The 19,867-nt window shown below is 46.8% G+C and overlaps 1 protein-coding gene across 10 annotated transcripts in view; it reads right to left on the reverse strand.

Moving 5' to 3' along the window:
* Positions 1-544: 544 nt before the first annotated feature.
* SLC25A48 (solute carrier family 25 member 48) overlaps positions 545-19,867 on the reverse strand; it is a 199,014-nt gene continuing 179,691 nt past the window's right edge. For 3 of the 10 annotated variants that reach the window (XM_082723286.1, XM_082723287.1, XM_082723282.1), the window contains 4 exons: positions 13,879-14,136; positions 11,394-11,527; positions 4,211-4,340; positions 545-3,297 (listed from right to left, as the gene is read on the reverse strand). In XM_082723286.1, coding sequence (XP_082579412.1) covers positions 4,218-4,340; positions 11,394-11,527; positions 13,879-14,136 — 515 coding nt within the window. In that variant the 3' untranslated portion in view covers positions 545-3,297; positions 4,211-4,217. The other 7 variants (XM_082723284.1, XM_082723283.1, XM_082723285.1 and 4 more) reach the window with 7 other exon arrangements.

The following is a 19,867-nucleotide window of genomic DNA, read 5'->3' on the forward strand; positions in this document are numbered from 1 at the left end:
GAGATCTCAAAAACATGAAAAGTGGGACTCAGATACTCTCACCGTGGAGGACCCTGGTCACAAGCTACCAGAAGCTGACATCTGTGGATGGTTCTGTTGACCTTTGCTGCCACCAAGTGGCGATTCTGCAGTTCCTCAGCTTAGAGACCCTTTGAGTGACTGGTACAAATATATTTTTTTCTTTTTTCTTTTCTGCAGGAGGGAAAAGAGAGATCAAGGAAGACGGTCCCAAAGGGGAAAGGAAAATAATCTAAGGATATTTCCCCCACCGGGATTTAAGCTAAGAATGGCAATTAATCTGTATGCCAGCTCTGCAGGCTGGTGGTCGCCCTACACTGGTAGTCGCCCTACACTGGGGATTCTCAGGTGGCATTTAGCGCATCAGGAAAAGGCTCTCTGACTGATTAGGGATGCCTATTGTGGGCACAGAAGTCACAGTGATGTCATGGATCCATGCCACAGGACAGCCAAAGAACAGTGGCCTTCCCATGTGGTTCTAGCAAGAGGGAAACTCAGAATAATGAAACCATCCTGGAAACCAGACTGTGGACAGAATATTTTATTATGTTTCGTTCTCCATGTGACAAAAAGGCCCGGAGAATGCCCATCCCAGCGCGCTCAGCACCACAGCCTCCGAAGTGCTTTACCAGCGCCTGCCACCCAGGTGGCGCCCTTCCTGCCCACCTGGGCCACGAGAAGCCTGGCAGAAATACTGGATTCAGAAATGACCTGAAGAGGTTTTCAGTGTTTTTATGTGACAATGTGGAGACCAGGGAGCTCCTCCTCGAACTCCCAGTGAACACACAGCAGGCACACGGGCAGGGTTGACGTTACCCTGCTTTGGACCCAGCGCCAGGGCAGATTGGAATTAGCTGGTGTCAGTCAGGAGTCCACTGCTCCCTTCGCAGGCAGCTGCTGAGGGGCCCCAGCCAGGAGGTAAGGAACGGAGTACTCAGATCAGGGAAAGAAGGGATTCTGAGGTCTTCTCAGCGCCAATGGCTGAGCACCCACCCAGCCCACAGCATAAGTGGAGAGGAGGCCTTCTTTCTCTTCAGTAAATTCACTTCCATGGGTTTCTAGATGGTTGCCTTCAACAGTAGCACAATGAGGCTGTGGTCAGGTGACATTGGCTCTGGGGGGAAAGGATGAAAAAAATAGCCTTAACCTAACCAGGTTATCAGTCAGCAAGATCTAAGGGTCAACAACCCACTGAGAAAATCATTTCTGTGAAGCAACCATGGGCAGAGGATCACCAGGAGAATAGATGTGAAGGGCGAGGAGATGGTCTGGGTTATTCCTAAATGTTCAAAAAAAGATATTACAAGAAGAATATATCTTCTTTCCTTGAAATTGAATTTCCTAGGAATTGAAAGTAGATCAGTGAGGTTTGGAGCAAGAAGGTCACAGCAGGAGGTAGACCAGAATTATTCCAGGAAGCTTCTGGGACAGCGGATCCTGGTCTGTGGGTAGCGGATGGCCCAGCTGGCATCGTGGGCTTCCAACAAGCTGAAGAGCTGACTGCTGACCCAGGCTGGGACTCTACTTCTTTTCATGGTAGTCTGGTATCTCCCTGTGAACAGATAAAACGAACCACATCCCAAAGCACCACAAGTGGCATTCACTGGGTTTCACACAGTCCTTGGGTCACTCGTATGTGTAATCCTGGGGGACAAATAATGGAGAGGATGAATGAAAAGTAAACGTTCTTCCTCCATGGGAGCTGGTGGGGGGTGAAGGAGAACTCTGCCTCTGCTTGTTGGAAGGATGCTGTAGGAGTTGCGGGTTGGACTCTGCTCCCTGCAGACACTGGAAACAGTCCCAGCCCATCCACCACCTACATCCAGGGACACGAGAAAGTCACCCTCCCACCCCCTCGCAGGGACCGTGGGGGCTCTGTGGCTCTCTAATATGGATCATCTCTCACCCCGACCCCAGTCTGGACTCCCGAAGGAGCCACTGGTTCCCACGCCTTCAGAGACTGGACGCTGCCGTCACCTAGAGCTTGACTTGGGCATGAACTCGGAGCTACTTGGTAAATTCAAAATCCAGGGCTTGATAAAGGGCCTCGGAAGCTGTAACTCCTTGGGTGAGATGATGAGGTCAGGATGAGGCTCCCAAAAGGTCAATGGGGATCCTTCTCTTCCCCCAGAGAGCCACAGCCTCCTGTTCCACACCTGTAGGCCAAGGCCAGCCCCTGCCTGTACCTCGTTGTCCCAGGAGAGGACTTTCAGAAAGAGGAGCTTCCAACTGGGGTGGTCGCTGCTCTGAAAGGCCAAATCCAGGACCATCAGAATTTGGCCTACTAGAAACTTCTTCCTTCCTCCTGAAGTAGTTAATCAACAGGGTGGTGACAAGTGGTTGGGCGTGACAGCTCATGCAAGCGTCCACCTCTCCAGGAGCTGCCAGATCCTGGCTCTCAAGCCACCCTGCTGCTGAATATTTAACCACATAGAAAGACGGTCCTAAGCTCTTAAATAGGAAGAACGAGTAATAAAATAGTGCATAAAATAGGCGTTTTATTTTTTTCTGTTTATATTTTCTGTTGTTGTTGTTGTTTTGTTTTTCTATAGTAAAGAGGCACTGATTTTATTACAGGATTTTTTTTAGAAAGCCACTCTCTTCTGGTCACAGGGAGAGTGGCCAGTATCTGAGCACAGCTTTGAGAACCAGACTATTCCTCTGCCTTGCCCCAGACAAAACCCAAGGACAGTAGTGCTTCATACAAGATGTTTAAGTATGCAAAATGTGTGACTCCCCTTTTCCTTTTGTAAGAGAGGGCGAAGAGTCAAGAGAGCCGTGAATGTGGGTGCTTTAGTGAAAAGCTAAAGCATTTGATATAAAGCCGCCGTTCCAGGGCTTGTCCTGGGCTCAGTCTTTTCGGCCTCATCCATCATGCCCTTCCCCTGGGTCTAGGGTCTGGCCCCATTCACACAAGCCAGCAGGTCTTTGCTGCCCCAGGGTCAACAGCAGGGAGGTTTGCTAGACCTTTCTGACGAAGGCCATCCTTCTTGACAGAATTTGCAGTCACCAAGGCCAAAGCAAAATGGTTTCTTGTTGACTAGAAAATTCACGGACTCATTTCCCTTTGTCTTCTCAGGTCTGCAGTTACCACTGTGGAGCCAGAGAAGAAGAAACAGGGAGGAAGAGAAGAGAAGGAGCTGAGGGGATGCCGGAAGTCGATTGTCCATCTTCTCAATGATGTTTCTGAGTGGCCGTCTCCGGGTCAGGTTCCATGCGAGGCACCAGCAATAGAGACGTGAAGAAACAGTCACAGCTCCCCTAGGACTTTCACGCTGGCTGGGGAGTAAGGAAAGTCATCAGGCAGTTATGATGCAAGGAGATGTGGTAGGGGCTGAGCAGGGGCTGCAGGGGAGAGCCTACAGCAGGCACAATTCATCTTGACTGAGGCATAAGGGCAGGCTTCCTGGAGGAAAAGACTTGTAGACTAAAGCCTGGATGACAAAGAATTGGTGAAGGACAAGGGGGATGCAGTGGGGTGTGACAAGATGGTGTGAGGTTGGGAGAGTTTGTGCAAAGACCCAGAGGCAAGAGTAAGAATGTGATTTTCAGGATGCTGGTGGTGACGGGGTTGATGACTAAAACTTTACCTAAAGGGCAATGGGGGAGCCACTGAGGACATTTGACGAAGGTAGTCACTTGCTCAGATTTCGTTTTTTAGATCCCTTGGGTTGCAGTGATCTTTTGCAATGAGAGATGAAGAAAGAAAGGGAGTAGGAGGCAGGGACCTGGGGAAAAGGCTGTCCTCCAGGGCTTTGGGAGCCACTGGTGGCTCTCAGACTCATGCTGAGTCCAGGAGGGAAGTGGGGAGATGATGCCTGTGACAGAGAGTGGACAATGTGGTTTAAGTACTCACTTCTGGGCCTAACCCATTGAATTTGTATAGTAAAGTGAAGTACACTTCTCTCCAAGGGCTGCTGACACCACTGGATGGGAAAACAGGTGAGCCCACTATCAACAGGTAAATTCTGTGCCAATCTCAGTTACTGGGCACCCGCTCACTACCAGCCACAGGTGGGCATTTCAGAAGGGTCTTCTGATGACAGAATTGTAGCCATTGTAGCCCCAGAAATGGCAGAGATTAGGAAAAAAATGAATGACAGGGAGGTTTCAGAAAGTCAAGTGTTCATGGCAAAGCAGAGTGTGTCAAGCCCCGGGGAGGTGCAGCTGGCTGGGAAGGAAGGACACTGACCTGGTGCTCAGGGGCTGGGCACGGTGTGGTCCCCACGGATCGCCTTCAGTGAAAGCTCATACCCAAGGAACATGGTGGCGCTCATGGGGAAGCCGCGCACGGTGTTCACCGTGATGCCTCTGAAAAACACCTGTGGCAGGAGGCAGCGTTATCACAGAGGACTGATCCAGACCCCCTGCAGGGCCACCACTGAGGCGTGGAAGAAGGACTGGGGATGTTGGCCACTAGTCCCAGGCTGGACTCCACAGAGCCCAAAGGACCCTGGTGAACCAAAACCACCCCAGATGCCCCAGTCATGCCTCTGCCTTGACCCACATCACCTGTGACTGGGCTTTTCCAGCCCAGCCTTGTACATATACACTAAATACTGTGGGCAAATTGTTCACCACAGACACCCACATACACTTGCTTAATTGCTGCTCTTTCTCATGTATATACCCACCTTTCTCATGTATATACCACACACACACACACACACACACACACACACACACACACACGCAAGCAAGCACCAAATTCTCTGGAACCTGGATATCCCAGCTCTGCACCGCCCTCACTTTGCAATGGTAGACAGAGCAGCCAGTCAGGACCAACCATTTTGACTGGGTGTCCTCCAAGGGGCAGAGTGGGGAAGAACTCAGGCCATACTTTTAAGACTGTAGATAAGAAGCGGAGACACAGCTTTGGCATTTAACAGCCGTGTTACTTGGGCAAATGGCAAAGTCTCTGGAACTCAACTTCCCAATGGCAAAATGGGGGTAATGGTACTACTGAGCAAATATGGCTGCTGAAGGAATAAACAAGATGCTGCTTTCAAAGTTCTTGTACAGGCCTGCCATGCAGCCAGCATTCCTGGAAAGCTAATGGTCCCCTCACTCTCGTTCTCAGTAGCCATCTTTATACAGAGGGGCAGTCAATCTTCAATCATCAGTATGAGTGCTGAGGGTACTGGCCTGTATTGATGACCTGCTTAACTAGCCATTCATACAAGAACCCTGTATCTGTCTTCCATCCTTTCTGTTGCAAGGGCAGATGATAAGATATCTCACTCCCTCTCTGAATCTTCCTGCCCAGTGCTGGGTAGAAGTTGATCAATGTAATATGGTTCCAGCCCTTGCCTGGTTTAAAACCTACCAGGGAGAGATAAGCCCCATGTGGGAATTATTACAATATAGTCTAGAATGTGATGACAATAGATCAGGGCTTTGGGGTAGGGGGAGTTGGGGAGAGCCTGTCCTTGAATGTCTTCCCTGCAAAGAGACAACACATCTAAGGGAAACACTACACAAGCATAAATGATCCAGCAAGTGTCAGGAATATGATGTATACCTAGCTGACTCCTATATATTTACTAAGTGTAATAAATAGAGCTGGTATGGGAATTTTGGAGAAGCAGAAATCCAGCCCTTGTACATTTCCCTAGTCTTCTTGGCTGTGAGGCACTGTGGTGTGAGGGTAGGTACAGGCCACTGTCACCGGCCAGGACAGCAAGATGTCTTCCTTCAGGCGAGGCTCCTGCCCCCTAGTACTCTGTGTCAGCCTGCAAGACATAGCCTGGTTATGATGGGCAGAGAATGGCCTTTGTGGGTTTGGGGGTGAGTCTTGACCCTCACAGGGAAAGGAGTTGATGGACAAGGATCCCCAAAAGGGAGCAAGTGGCTCAGCTAAACCCAGGACTGATTCAGTCAAGGGGCAAGCAGGACACTTGTAGCATCTAATGTCTAACCTTTCTGGAATTCCCCAGGCTCACCCAGAGTGACTGAATAACAACAAGGAACTGGCCCGAGCTCCAAAAGGAAAATTCCATGCTGGGTGCTCATAAACACTCCCTTGTGGGCCTGCGCTTGGCTCTGCTCTGTGAGGCTGAGCCAGGCAGGGCCTAGATTGGAGTGTGGCCCTCCTCTCCCACAGTTCTGGGCCCTATGGGAACCACAGAACACTCCAGACATATAGACATGACCTCCTTCCAGCAGCCCTGGCCTTCTCTGCTCTGAGGCCCAGAGATGGCAAAGTGCAGACGTGTTGGCTGTTACCCTGAGCTTTTGGAACACAAAACCACCAGAGCTGGTCTCTCCTCATGAAGCCTCGATGGCTCCCCACTTCCCAGGGAAGTCTACATCCTTCCCTGGCCTGCCAAGACCCTTATGCTTGGGCCCTGCACTTTCTCTGGGAAGCCTCTTATACCTGAAATTCTGGGCAAGTTAACAACCTGTCATTCCTCCAAGAAGCCAGCTCTCTTCCACCACTGGGTGTCTTCTGTTCCATCTGCTGGAATGTTCCCCAGGCCTGGCTGTATCCTTTAGCAGTTTTCCCAGGGCCACCCCAAGCTGGACCATGGCCCACTGTCTTCTGTGCACTCAGAATCTCTGCCATCACAGCACTTCTCACACTGTCCCTAACTACCCATCATCTGTCTGAATCCCTGTTACTCTCAGTCAGGGCAGCAGAGCTCTGTGTGGTTTATCTTGGAACCCCCAGCATCTACACATCTGAATCCCCAACATTTACACTTCAGAACCTGCAGCATCTAGTGCTTTCCTCGGCCCAGTGGGCCCTTTATAAATCTTACAAATGAACCAGTGGACGGATAAATGGATGGATGGAATGAACGAATTCCTTGTTGTTAAAAGGGAACAGTCTCTGAGCTTAAAGAGTCTTGCTGAGGTTGGTGGTAGTGGGGGATTCTGAAAGTGGCGGGATAGCCCCGGTCCCCAGATGGCAGAACCAAATGGCAGCCGGCTCTGCTACCTCAGGAAATGGCTCTTTCTACAAATGTTCCTCCTCACCTCTCCTTAGTCTCAAGTTCAGTCTCAAGCCACTGTCACAAACCCCCTCCCAACAGCCACCTCCGTGCAGCTGAAGGATACCCACTCCCTCTTCTGGCCTCCTGATCTCAATGGTAACTCTCCCAATGTGTGCAATGGCCCAAGTAGCCCATGACGAATGTCACGAATGTCACGGCAGGAAGAGAACAGACTTCTTTTTTGATTTGGGAATGCCCCCAAAGTCCTAGACTTCTAATTCCCTTTATCAAAAAGGCTGCTTTCCTAGTAATCATGAAGTGAGTTACAAAGAACTGCCAAACTTGGCAGTGATTGGGTACAATCACCATTATTCTACTCCTTCCTCAATCTTTATTCCCACTGAGTTTTCCTTCCATAGGGAGGTGGGGACAGGATGGCTTACCCTGCCTCAGTGTGCCATGGTACAAACAGTTTGGGAATGGATGCACCACAGAGCCAGCTGTGACAGGAGCCATCTACTGGGCCTCCAGAAAAGCCATTCCTCCTGCTGCTGGGAAGGACTTGGAGACAAGCCAGCTGTACAGGGCTATGAGGGAATCTTGCTGAGGTTGGTGGTAGTGGGGGATTCTGAAAGTGGCGGGACAGCCCCGGTCCCCAGATGGGGACCGTGTGTACGTGCAAACACATATAAAAACATATATAAATATAACTATCCACATATAAACTTGCACAGAATATGAATGTTTTTGGAATACATTAGAAGAAACTCACAACAGTGATTGCCTTTGTGAGAAGATTGAAGACCAAGGAGGGCCAATTCGGCCTTATATCCTCTTTTACCTTTTGAAACTTCCTTTGTTCATACATTATCTATTTTAAAACCAACTAATAAAAAAATTAAAAATGACTCGCAGTCAGTGAGTGGTTAATCCAAGCTGAATACTGCTACTTCTATCTAAAACCTGTCTCTGAATATAAACTATGGACCAATGCTACTGAGATTAAGAAATCAATCATCTGACCTCAGTTGCCTTCCAGGACCTTGTTCTTAGCAGAGCACAATAATTTTTGGATGAAATAATATAAGCAATATATTAAGACTCTGTAGACTTTATAGGATTAGGACACATTAATATTTTGACACATTAATTTGAGTAACTTGACACATTAATATTTTAATTAAGAGCAGACAAGAATATATAAAATATAAGAGCATCCTGTTTGACTCTTTCTCACATGTCCCTCTGTACACTTCACAAACTGTGTCTCTACTAAAATAATACAAAAAACAAGTGGGGTGAAAATTCTAGGAAGGTGGCAGAATCAAAAATGCCAGCTGTCTCCTTCCTTACCTAGATAAGAGTTGCACTGACAGATCCACCTGATGTAACTATTTTGGAATTCTGGGGCTTGTTAAAGGCTTACAACTTCCAGAAGAAGGTCTGGACAGTAAATCTGGTTAATTTCAGTACATTTAAGCTCATAGCAAGGTAGGAGCTACCCATCCTCCACCCCTGTGGCAGCAGGTGCACACATGCTCTAGGAGCAAGCTGCACACACAGCTTGTGGAAGCCAGAGAGGACAATAATGACCCTGTCTTGCAAATATTGGAGATCTGTGTTTTGATCACTGATTGCTGTTTCTGATCACAGAAGTGCAAAGAGGAAAGTAGCCATGGTTGTTTCTTCTACCCCCACTGAGGCAAGTCCTTCCTCCTCTGGCCATTGCCCCTTTCCCCTGTCATTTTTCTCTTTCCTTTTTCTCTTTTCTTTTTGGAAGCTAGATGTTAAAGACTAGGACATTCAAAAGCAACTTCATGTATGGGAAAGTTGGAAAGTGACCATGCATTCCCAGAGAAAGGCTCAGAAAAGAACTGAGAAGACCTTAAGTTTACACTTTGGGCTGATCTTTGGCAAAAACACAGCCTACAACAATCTGAAAAGTGAAACAATAAACAAAAACAATAACAAAACACACCAGACACTGGGGAAAGAGGGGAGAAATCTGATTTCCAGAATTAACACATAATTAAATTAAATTCATAATTAAAGTCTAATCTTCAATAAAAAATAATAAGGCATAAAATGAAACAAGAAAGTATGGTCCATTCAAAGAAAAAAGTAAATCAAGAGAAACTGTCCCTGAAAAAGACCTGACAGCAGATCAAGCTGACAAAGACTTTGGAACTATCTTAAAGATACTTGAAAAACTAAAGGAAGAGATGAAGAAAGTCCAGAAAATGATACATGAACAAAATGAAAACATCAATATGAAATAAAAAATCTAGAAAGAAACCAGACAAAAATTCTTCAGCTGAAAAGCACAATAACTGGAATGAAAAATTCACTAAAAGGATTCAAAGGTATATTCGAGCAGGCAGAAAAAAGAATGAGCAAACTTAAAAATAAGACAATGGAAATTACTGCAGTTGAGAAAAACAAAATTGAAGAACAGTGAAAAGAGCCTAGGGGATCTGTGGGAAACTGTCAAGGAAACAAATATACACATTATGGGAGTCCCAAAAGGAGAGGAGAGGGCAGAGAATGTCTGGAGTAGTAATAGCAAAAAACTTCCCAAGTTTGGTGAAAGACAGGACTATAAACATCAGAGAAACTTAATGACTCCAAGTAAAATAAACTCTAAGAAACCCACATCAAGACACATTATAATCAAACTTTTGAAAGCAGCAAGATAGAAGAAGCACATTATATAGAAATAACCCTCAATAGGTTTAATAGCAGATTACTTATCAGACACTTTAGAGACCAGAAGGCAACAGGCCAACATAGCCAAAGAGCTAAAAGAAAAAATGTCAGTCTAGAATCCTGTATCCAGGAAAACTATGCTTTGAGACTGAAGGTCTTATTCCCAGGTTTACTCCCAGATAAACAAAAGCCCAGGAAGTTCATCACCACTCAGTCTACCCTGCAAGAAATGCTCAAAGGGGCTGTGGAGGGTGAAACGAAACAGCACTAGAGAGTAACCTGAATCTGTATGAAGAAACAAAGAGTTCAGTAAAGGTGAATTAATGATGAGAGTGACATCAGCATAATGACAGTATAAAATGTCCCTATCTTGTCCCCACCCCAACAACATAAATTGGGCATCCATCCACTCACACAGGTGCCTCTGTGGGAGTTCTGGGATCCAGGAGCACATCCCGATGGAAGCAAGAGTCCTGCCTGCCTGTGTATCAGGGGCTGGGCAGAGAGACCTCAGTACTGGCAGTGGGAGCTTCAGCAGCCCATGGACTGGCTCTAGCCTATCTCAGCTGCAGTCTGGGAGCATCTGGAGAAAAAGGACTTGGCCAGCGTGTGTGTGTGTGTGTGTGTGTGTGTGTGTGTGTTAGAGAGAGAGAGAGAGAGGAGAGAGAGTCTGGATGTACTCGAGTGAATAGTGAGCCAAGACTGGAGGGCTGGGGATGAGGCAGCCATGTGAAGAAAGGTCCAGCATCCAGTAGTAACATTAACACTAGTGAAACTACTAACACTAATAGTAAAGCCAAGAACAATGCCTAACTCTTTGTAAATACACTCTATATGTTATGCATGAAGTTAAAGTATTTCTTAGATGCCTAATTTAATCCTACTAGCAAATATCCCTGTTGTTCATGATAGGGGTGATTATCCTTGGAGAAATGGAGGCCCAGAGGTGAAACAGCTTGCCTGGACCTCCCCCACCTCATGAGTAGCCAGGCTGACTTTAACTTGAGTCTGCTGACTTGAAGGGGGAAGTCAAGAAACCTGGAGGGGCCCCCCCGGAGGTAGAACATGCATGACGGTTTCTCTGGAGGATACTAGGAGTTATCACAGGTGGCAATATAGACAGAGATGATTTTGTTTATAGCTTTAGATGCCAAACTTGGAATTCCGGTTGTCATCCTAGGACAGTTCAGACACCAGAAGGGGCTTGGATTTAGACAAGCCCTTTGGGTGCAGGGAAGAGGAAAGAGAAAGGAAGCAAGGCCAAGTTGCAGGCTTCCCCACAGCTGAGCCCAAAGGTGACAGGATGTGGGCTCGAATGGGGTGAGAGAGAAGAAGACAGACCAGGGGACTTGACATTGTGAGATGTGATGACCAATGTGGCTCTGGGACCCCCTACTTGGAGGATGAGGCACCAAGTACTGAGTGAGGAAGTACCTCCAAGCCTTTCCTGATGAGAAGGCAAGCTTTGGTGACAGGGAGATGTGGCTCCAGGTTCTGGTTCTTCCATGTACCGGCTGCATGACCTCAGGTAGGTTACCAGCCCTCTCTGAGCCTGTCTCTTCCTCCAACCTGGGGCATGAACTAGATGAGACAAGGATCCTAAGTAGGGCTTGATGTGGTAACTGCCAGAACTTCAGTTTCCTGATTTCGCTCTCTGTAATCTCATATCCCCCAAAATATCTGGCCCACCTTCCCGGGACTGACATGACCCCATGTCACCACTGTGGGGCTTACTTTAAGACCTTCCTTCTGGTAACTCTGGGAGATACAATCCAGGACACCTTTGTATTTGTTTAAATAAACCCCGTCAGCTTGGAGTCGACTTTTCACGACATCCATAGGAGTTGCTGTCCCCCAAGAAATTGCTCCTGTAAAGAGAGAGACAAACAGGTGTCAGGGACTGGCTGGTTGAGATCTGTTGGGGACGTGGCTCCCTGCCCCTTCCCATCATTTACAGGCTTAACAGGCTTCTGGGGGACATGGAAAGAGCTCATTCAGGACCTGTGAAGGCCATTCCTGAACTTCCCTCACCAGTCACTGTGGAACTTTAGAGAAGTCTCCTCCTCTGGGCCTACAGTACTGACCTTTACGGGGTTCCCGTTAGGATGAATAAATGGATGCACACAAAGCATTGAGCACAGTGCCAGGCCCACAGCCAGCACTTTGTCCGGATGCCTTTATTGGCAGCTTTTACTGGAGAGACAAGAATAGGCCCCACCAATCCTTGGCAGTGCCTTTCCAGGGCACCAAGGGCCACAGCCCAGAGCAAAGGCTGTGGCAGAAGGCTTGCAGCTCCCCAGAAACAGAAGGGACTCTGAATACAGAGAAGCTAAACAAACACTTGCAGATAGGCTGCTTGCCAATGAAGGGCCAAGTACTGGAAAGAGCAGGAAGGTCTTTACAGATCTGGTCACTTTTCTGAATATCTGAAACTGAAGCCTCGGGATGATGTAACACTAGATCATCCTCACTGGAGAAGCTCAGGTGCCCTAGTTTGAGCACTTCTGTGACTTTAAAGGACTCTTGGAAAACAATGCCAGGTTATTGTATAAACATGAAAATTGGCACGTCCTTAGACAGGAAGAGAAAAACAAACTGATGCCAAAGTCCAGGGCAGCTGGTTTGCAAAAGTTTAGTAATTGCTGTCCAGAGACTCCCAAATGATGCCTTAGCCTGTCCTGGACCACTGCCCATCCCAGCCTCCAGCCACCATGGCCTCCTGCCCATGATCCTCTGGGAATCCTCCACACCTCCCTTCCCTCTTGCCTCCTGCCGGATAATGGGGCTGCCTCCCCTGGAGTCTGTCCATGTACTCCCGGGCATACTCTCCTGTTCCTCAGCCCATGGGCAATGGCAATACAAAATGCAGTCTACCTACCAGGCCACTCAAACCTGCTCTCACCAGAATCGAGAATGGTAGGGTCCTTGTCCTCTCAGCCAGCGAGTGCTTAGTAAGCACTTACTAGGATTTGGCAGAGGCCGGACCTCACACACATGAGGGCAGAGGGCGGACACTGGTGTTTGGCAGGTAAGAAATGGGCTTTGTTATGTGTTTGCTGAGTTTTGAGCATAGCTAATGATGATGATATGGGGGCGGGGGAAGTGGAGAAGAATATCAATTTTCTTCTTTCCAGAAGATCTTTCCCATCAATATGACACATGCTGTGTTATCAGTCTTTTTAAAAAGCATCCCTCTCTTGATTTCCCTACCTTTCTCTGGAGAGAGCTGCATACCACTCTTTCCCATCACAGCACAGCTAAACCCCTCAGACATGTTGTGTGTCCTCAGACTGTCCAATTTCTTTCATCCCATTCTCTCCTAGTCCCACTTCAGTTGAGTGTTTACACCCCTCTCTTCACCAAAATGGGTCTTGTCACAGTCCCTGATGACCTACATATTGCTAAATCCAGGCAGCAGGTATAGCAAGTGCAAAGGCCCTGAGGTGGGGAGAAGCCAGGCATGGTCAGGGTGAAGCAAGGAGACCAGTCTGGCTGGAGCAGAGCAAGCAAGGGGAGAGGAGCAGAAAAAAACTGCAGAAGGGTAACAGGCAACTGGATCATAAAGGGACTGAAAACCACTGTAAGGACACTGATTTTTACCCAAAACGAAGTGGGGATACTGTGTGGTTTCTGAATAGGGAGGGTGAGTAACCAGCCCATGGTCACCAAATGAGAAAGAGAGGATTTGAACTGGGATCTTGCTGACTGCAGAGTCCCTGCTATGCTGTCTTAATTAGCTGTGTGCCCTTGGTCACTTAATCTCTCTGAACCTCAGTTTTCTCATCTGAAAAATGGGAAGACTGATTCTTCCCTTAAAGAGTTAATAAAATTCTCACTTTAGAAAGGGTTTGCTGTGTCAACATTCAAAAACAGTGAACCCCAATAACAGATTTCCTCTTCAAAGCTCAGTAATACCTAACACAGAAGAAAGGGTCAGAGTACATCTTCTGACTGGAAGTTCCACAATCCTGAATAGGAACTTGCCATTCCCACAGATCCAGAGGAAAGGAGAGGCAAAATAGAGGGAGACCATTCCCCATTCCCAGGCTTTCCTCTGACTGGCTCGGTCTGGCACATAGTAGGTGCTGAATAAAGAATTGTTGGATGAGTGGCTAGATGAATTGTGCCCTTTTCTGGGCTGAGAAGGGCATGATAGGCCTCCCAGTCATCCCAGGACAAGGGTCAGCCCAGTGACAGGGGTCAGTACGGCTGTCCTTACCTGCCATGCCACCGGCCAACCACACGGCACAGGGGCTGGGGCCTGTGCAGGCCTCAGGTGTGATCCACTCATTCAGGAACACATAGGGGATGAAGTAGAGGCAGTAGCCTGGGACATCCCTCAGGAGCATGGCACCAACGCCCCGGTACATCCCTGCCAGGCCCTCAGTCCTCACGATGGTTGCGATGCAATGCACAGGCCCCTGGTAAATGGGCTGCACCCCAAGAGCCACTGCCCTGGGTTTCAAACCAAGGTTGGCTGCAAAGACAGGGAGAAGAAGATGAAAAGTGACCCAGGGGGCAAGAGACTGGCCCATCTCCAGCACTGGAGCCAGCCTGGCCCATTGACAATTTCCACTCCCATGGCCTGTTGGTTTTTATCAAAACTTCTGACCCTAGCAATTCAAACCGAGATTCTCAAGCCCCAGCAGGAAGACCAACATGTGCAGCCAGCTGTACAGCCCGACTGGAGACTATTGCCTGCTGGGTGAGAAAGCACCAGGTGTCTGAAGGGCTTTTGGTCAACCACCGTTATGTCTTTGTAAGCAGCAGTGACTGCGGAATGTCCAAGATCAAAGATGACCAAGCTGTACCAAACTTTTCCCTGAAGCAGAGGTTGCAAAATCAATGTACTCTGTATGAGTATGTGGATGTGTGTACTTGTGCACAGTGTGGTTAAAAAAAAAACATACGAATATCTTCTCTGATTCTGTCAGTTGTATAAGGGCTAGTATCCAAAATCCATAAAGAACGCATCAAACTCAACACCCAAAGAACAAATAATCCAATCAAAAAATGGACAGAAGACATGAACAGATACGTTTGCAAAGAAAACATCCAAAGGACCAACAAACACATGAAAAAGCGCTCAACATCACTAGGCATCAGGGAAATACAAATCAAAATCACAATGAGATACCACCTCACATCCGTCAGAATGGCTAAAATTAACAAGTCAGGAAACGCAGATGCTGGCGAGGATGCAGAGAAAGGGGAACCCTCCTACACTGTTGGTGGGAATGCAAGCTGGTGCCTCCACTCTGGAAAACAACATGGAGGTTCCTCAAAAAGTTGAAAATAGAGCTACCCTACGACGCAGCAATTGCACTACTGGGTATTTACACTAAAGATACAAAGGTAGTGATCTGAAGGGGCACGTGCACCCAAATGTTTATAGCGGCAATGTTCACAATAGCCAAACTACGGAAAGAACTTAGATGTCCATCAACAGATGAAAGGATAAAGAAGATGTGGTATATATATATATACAATGGAATACTACGCAGCCATCAAAAGAAATGAAACATTTGTGACAACATGGATGGAACTAGAGGGTATTATGCTGAATGAAATAAATCAATCAGAGAAAGACAATTATCATATGATCTCTCTGATATGAGGAATTTGAGAGGCAGGGCAGAGGGTCTTGGGGGGTAGGGAAGGAAAAAAATGAAACAAGGTAGGATCGGGAGGGAGACAAACCATAAGAGACTCTTAATATCACGGAACAGACTGAGGGTTGCGGGGGCGGGGGGTGGGGTAGGGATGGGGTGGTGGAGGGATGGACATTGGGGAGGGTATGTGCTATGGTGAGTCTTGTGGAATATGTAAGACTGATGATTCACAGACCTGTGTCCCTGGGGCAAATAGTACATTATATGTTAACCAAAAAAAAAAAAAAAAAAAGGGGGAAAAAAAAAGCATATGAGATTTGGACCCAGACTGTTCTGGTTCCAAATCCAAAACCCACTACTTAAAAACTTCTCAACCTTGGTAGGCCACACTTTTCAGCCTTTGGTTCCTTAACTTTAAAAAAAGATAATAGGCCAGGGGCACCTGGGTGGTTCAGTGGGTGAAGCCTCTGCCTTCATCTCAGGTCATGATCTCTGGGTCCTGGGATCAAGCCCCATGTTGGGCTTTCTGCTCCACGGGGAGCCTGCTCTCCCCTCTCTCTCTGCCTGCCTCTCTGCCTACTTATGATCTCTGTCTCTGTCAAATAGGTAAATAAAATCTTAAAAAGAAAAAAAAGATAATGGGCCAACTACTTATTGCATAAAAAGTTGCTAAAAAAGTAGATCTCAAAAGTTCTCTCCACACACACACACACACACACAGGGTAACTATAGGATATGACTAATGTGTTAACTAACCTTACCTCGGTAACCACTTCACAATACACATGCATATTAAATAATCAAGTTGTATACCTTAAATGTACACAATGTTATATGTCAATCATTTCTTAATAAAGCAGCAAACATTTCTAAAGGACAAAGAAGAGAGCAGGTCAGTATGCGTAGGGCAATATTATAAAGAGCTGAGCGTGGTACTAGGAACACTGTACGGGGAGAATAATTTACCCACAAATCATTACTGAGACTGAGACGATGGGCATGAATTTGGAGGATACATGGGCTGGAGGGCTGGACATGCTGTTCCTCCAGCCTTGGCTAGCAAGCAGTGACTCTGTCTCTTCCTTTTAATCCTTCCACCAGGCTCCCGTCTCCTTCTCTGATGCTCATCTCCCCAGCTGCGGACGCTTTATCTCAGCTTTGACTCCTGACCAGAAAGGCTCCCCAGTCCCAGGGCTGATGCAGTGCACTCTTATTTTCAACACTCCGTTCTTGAGGAACCAACATGGTACAGCCAGGAAAGAAACAGAACGAAGCTTCCCTGTGACACACACCTACGTTACCACCTGGGTTTAGTTCCCTGTATGTGGCATCTCACTTTGGTTTTGCACATGCTGACAAAGAGGCAATAACTTTCATTACCGAACAGCTGAATTTCCAAGTTCCCCATACAGTCCCATCCTTATCAGATGAAAGGTTAGGAGCAAAGATTCAGGTTCATGATTCTATAGTCCAAACTGAAGATCTGAGAGTCAAGTACAACCTTTCTTTCTGCTCATCCCAGAAGGAGGTAAGGTAGAGGGGGAGATTCCTATTTGCCTGGGAAGTGTGCTTGGACAAATGAATCCTGTATTTTCTTTTTGTGCAAGAGGAAGAGACTAATTAGAGACTTGTGCATTCAGCCAACTACAGCATGGCCAGGAGGCTGAGTCCTGTTCACTTCCACAGCAGATCCCCCAGGAAGGGAGCAAGTGTGGTGGCCACCCCTGAGGGCAAAGGGCCTCTGAGCTCAGAGCAAGAGCAGACACTGTGGTCTTTGAAAGCCCACTGAGATATCATTGCCTACCCCTTCCTTTCCCAAATCTACTATGATGCTGCCAGCATCACCCTGGGAAATTCTGGGATGAGACAGAAGAGATATAATTGCCCCAACATCTCAACCTTCCCTGGGTCATGCCCACGTCCAAGTAGCACTGACCTGACCCAAGAGTCAAGGTTTTCATGAATCAACTACCGGGAGGATGTGGTTCTCAGAAGTTACTGATTGAAGGAGAGTGTCCTGATAATATTCTGCTTATGTAGAGGTACAAATGTTGAAAAAAATACCTGCCCAACCTCCAGCATGCCTTATCAACAAAACACCTGTACTTTTTCCCCCTTTCTTCCCAGGATAAGCAATAAGGAACTTCCCTGAGATTCTCCCACATTTGTTATATAAGCAATCTAGTTTTTACTGCTTAAGAATTCTCCATTTATGGCTATTAAAGCAATATAATTGTCATGGGGATTGCCATCCTCTGGAATACTAACATGACTCTAACTGGCAGCCAGTGCCTTCTGAACACACGGCCACTGGAACTCCTTCTAGCTCCCTCATCCCCAGCGTGAAAGCGCGCGCGCGCGCGCACACACACACACACACACACACACTTATTTGGAAATAATTCCCAGCTTGCAATAAAGGTCAAAAAAGAAAAATTTATACAGAGAACACCCTTATACATCCTTTCCCTGGATTCACCTAATGTTAACATTTTACCTCATTTGTTTTATGGGTTGAGTGCTCTCTCTCTCCCTCCCCACTCCTATCTCACTGAACAGATGTCCCTGTCCCAGTGCATAAACTTTGCCTGGGCTGTGTTCATTTTCAAGATCAGTGACCTGACCCGGAATCAAGGGTTTCATGAATGAGGTATGGGTATGACTTGGCTTTCAGGAGTTACTGATAAGAAAGATCCTCATAAAAATCTTCCTTGTTTGGAGGTGCCAATGTTGGAAAAACATCTGATAAACTTTGAACTGGCTTTGTCAACAAGACCCAAACTTGCACTTTTTTTTTTTTTTAAATCCTTTTCTGCAAGGTAAGCAATAAGGAAATTCTCGGTGTACACATGCATATCTTTTTCACACATATGTACATAACATTATTTTCTGAACCATTTCAGGGTTAGATACTGAATGGTTCTTTGCCCTTAAATCCTTCAGTAATTGTTGCCTAACAATAGAGATACTGCCTTAAATGCCAGAGTAGTTATCAGTCTCATAATATATGTTGACAGTACCTTTACCTAATGTTACTAACTATACTCAAGTTACCAATCGATCTTGTACTGACCTGTATGGCATTCCTCCCTTCACTAGTGCAGGATCTAGTCCAGCGAGTTACTGCACTTAATCGTCATGATTCTTCAGGTTCCTTTATTTATTTTTGTTTTTAGTAAGCACCACACCCAGCGTGGGGCTGAGACTCATGACCCCAAGATCAAGGGTCACACTCTTCTGCCGACTGAGCCAGCCAGCCCCTAGTTCCTTTAATCTGGATCATTTCTACAGCTTTTCTTTCTTTTTAACGACACCAGCATTTTTTATTAGTGTGCTGCCTCCCTTCTTATGAATAAAACCTTCTTCATTTGTGGTTTGCTTCATGTTTCCTTGTTATCACATTGAGATGATGCATTCTTGGCTGAACTTCCTCCCCGTTCTCTCCTCCTCTCCTCCCATGAAGACTAATGACTCTCAGGAGCCCCTGGTCTTCTTCTCTGGCCTCCTGTCCTAGTTTTATTAGTTTCCTTTTTCAATTTGGATATAATTCACATTCAATAAAAGGTGTAGCTTGTAGGTGTACATTTGATGAGTTCTGACAAATGCATGTACCTGGGTTACCACACCCTCCTGAGAAAATGACAGCTTTAACTTGAAGCAACCTGTTTGATCACAGCCCACTAAGACACAGTGAAGATTCCAAGCCTACCTACCCTCTCCTGATTGTTTTTGAAGGTATAGGAACTCTGTGACATCAATGATGTGTCACTCAATGAGAAACAAATCTTCCAGCTAGTCGATGGTTGTTGCTGGCCCATCGTATTAGCAATAGTGGCATGGACTGTTCATATGGGACCACAAAGCAGAAAACAGAAGCAACTCTTAATCAGTTGCACCAACCAAGAGATGCTCAGAGGCTGGGCCCATCAGGGGGAGGCGTGGTCCGAGAGGCGTGGCCCGGGGAGGCACAGTTTAGGAGGTGTGGCCGGGGGAGGAGAGCTTGAAACAGGACCTGGGGAGGTGTGGCTTGAGAGGCGTGGCTCCCGGGGGAGGTATGGCTTAGAAAACGTGACTGGGGGAGGCGGGGTTTGGGAGACAGGCAGGGCTTGACAGTTCCACTTAGAAAAGAGCTGAATCAGAGTTCTTGGTAACTCTAGCTGTTTAAAACAAACTTGGGTGACCTTTAAAAATGGACTTGGGAGGTTGCCTGCAAGCAGCTTTTGGAAATAGGTGCAACAGAAATGCGTAAATCTGCAGGTTGTTTGTGCAAAGAACCCAAGGAAGGGGGTGAGGTGCTTGGTGAGTGAGTACTTTGCTCACACTGAACCACCTGTTCTCAGCCAGTTGTTTTTGATCCTTCAGGGCTTAGCTTAGGGGGTGTACACGTGCGTGTAAAGGGATTCACATAGGGCATATTTTTTCTGGGACAAAATGTATTTAGTTTCTCTAATGAGAATTTTTTGTTCCAAAATGCAGATTAAATTACAAATCAAACTTTGATCATTTTTTATCAGGAGGCTTTGCTATTGACACCATTTTTTTTTCTGTATTCTAAATGAAGACCCTGTTACCTTTTATGATGATACATATGGATTA

Source organism: Mustela nivalis, assembly GCF_964662115.1.
Source record: "Mustela nivalis genome assembly, chromosome: 3".
Classification (NCBI taxonomy): domain Eukaryota; kingdom Metazoa; phylum Chordata; class Mammalia; order Carnivora; family Mustelidae; genus Mustela; species Mustela nivalis.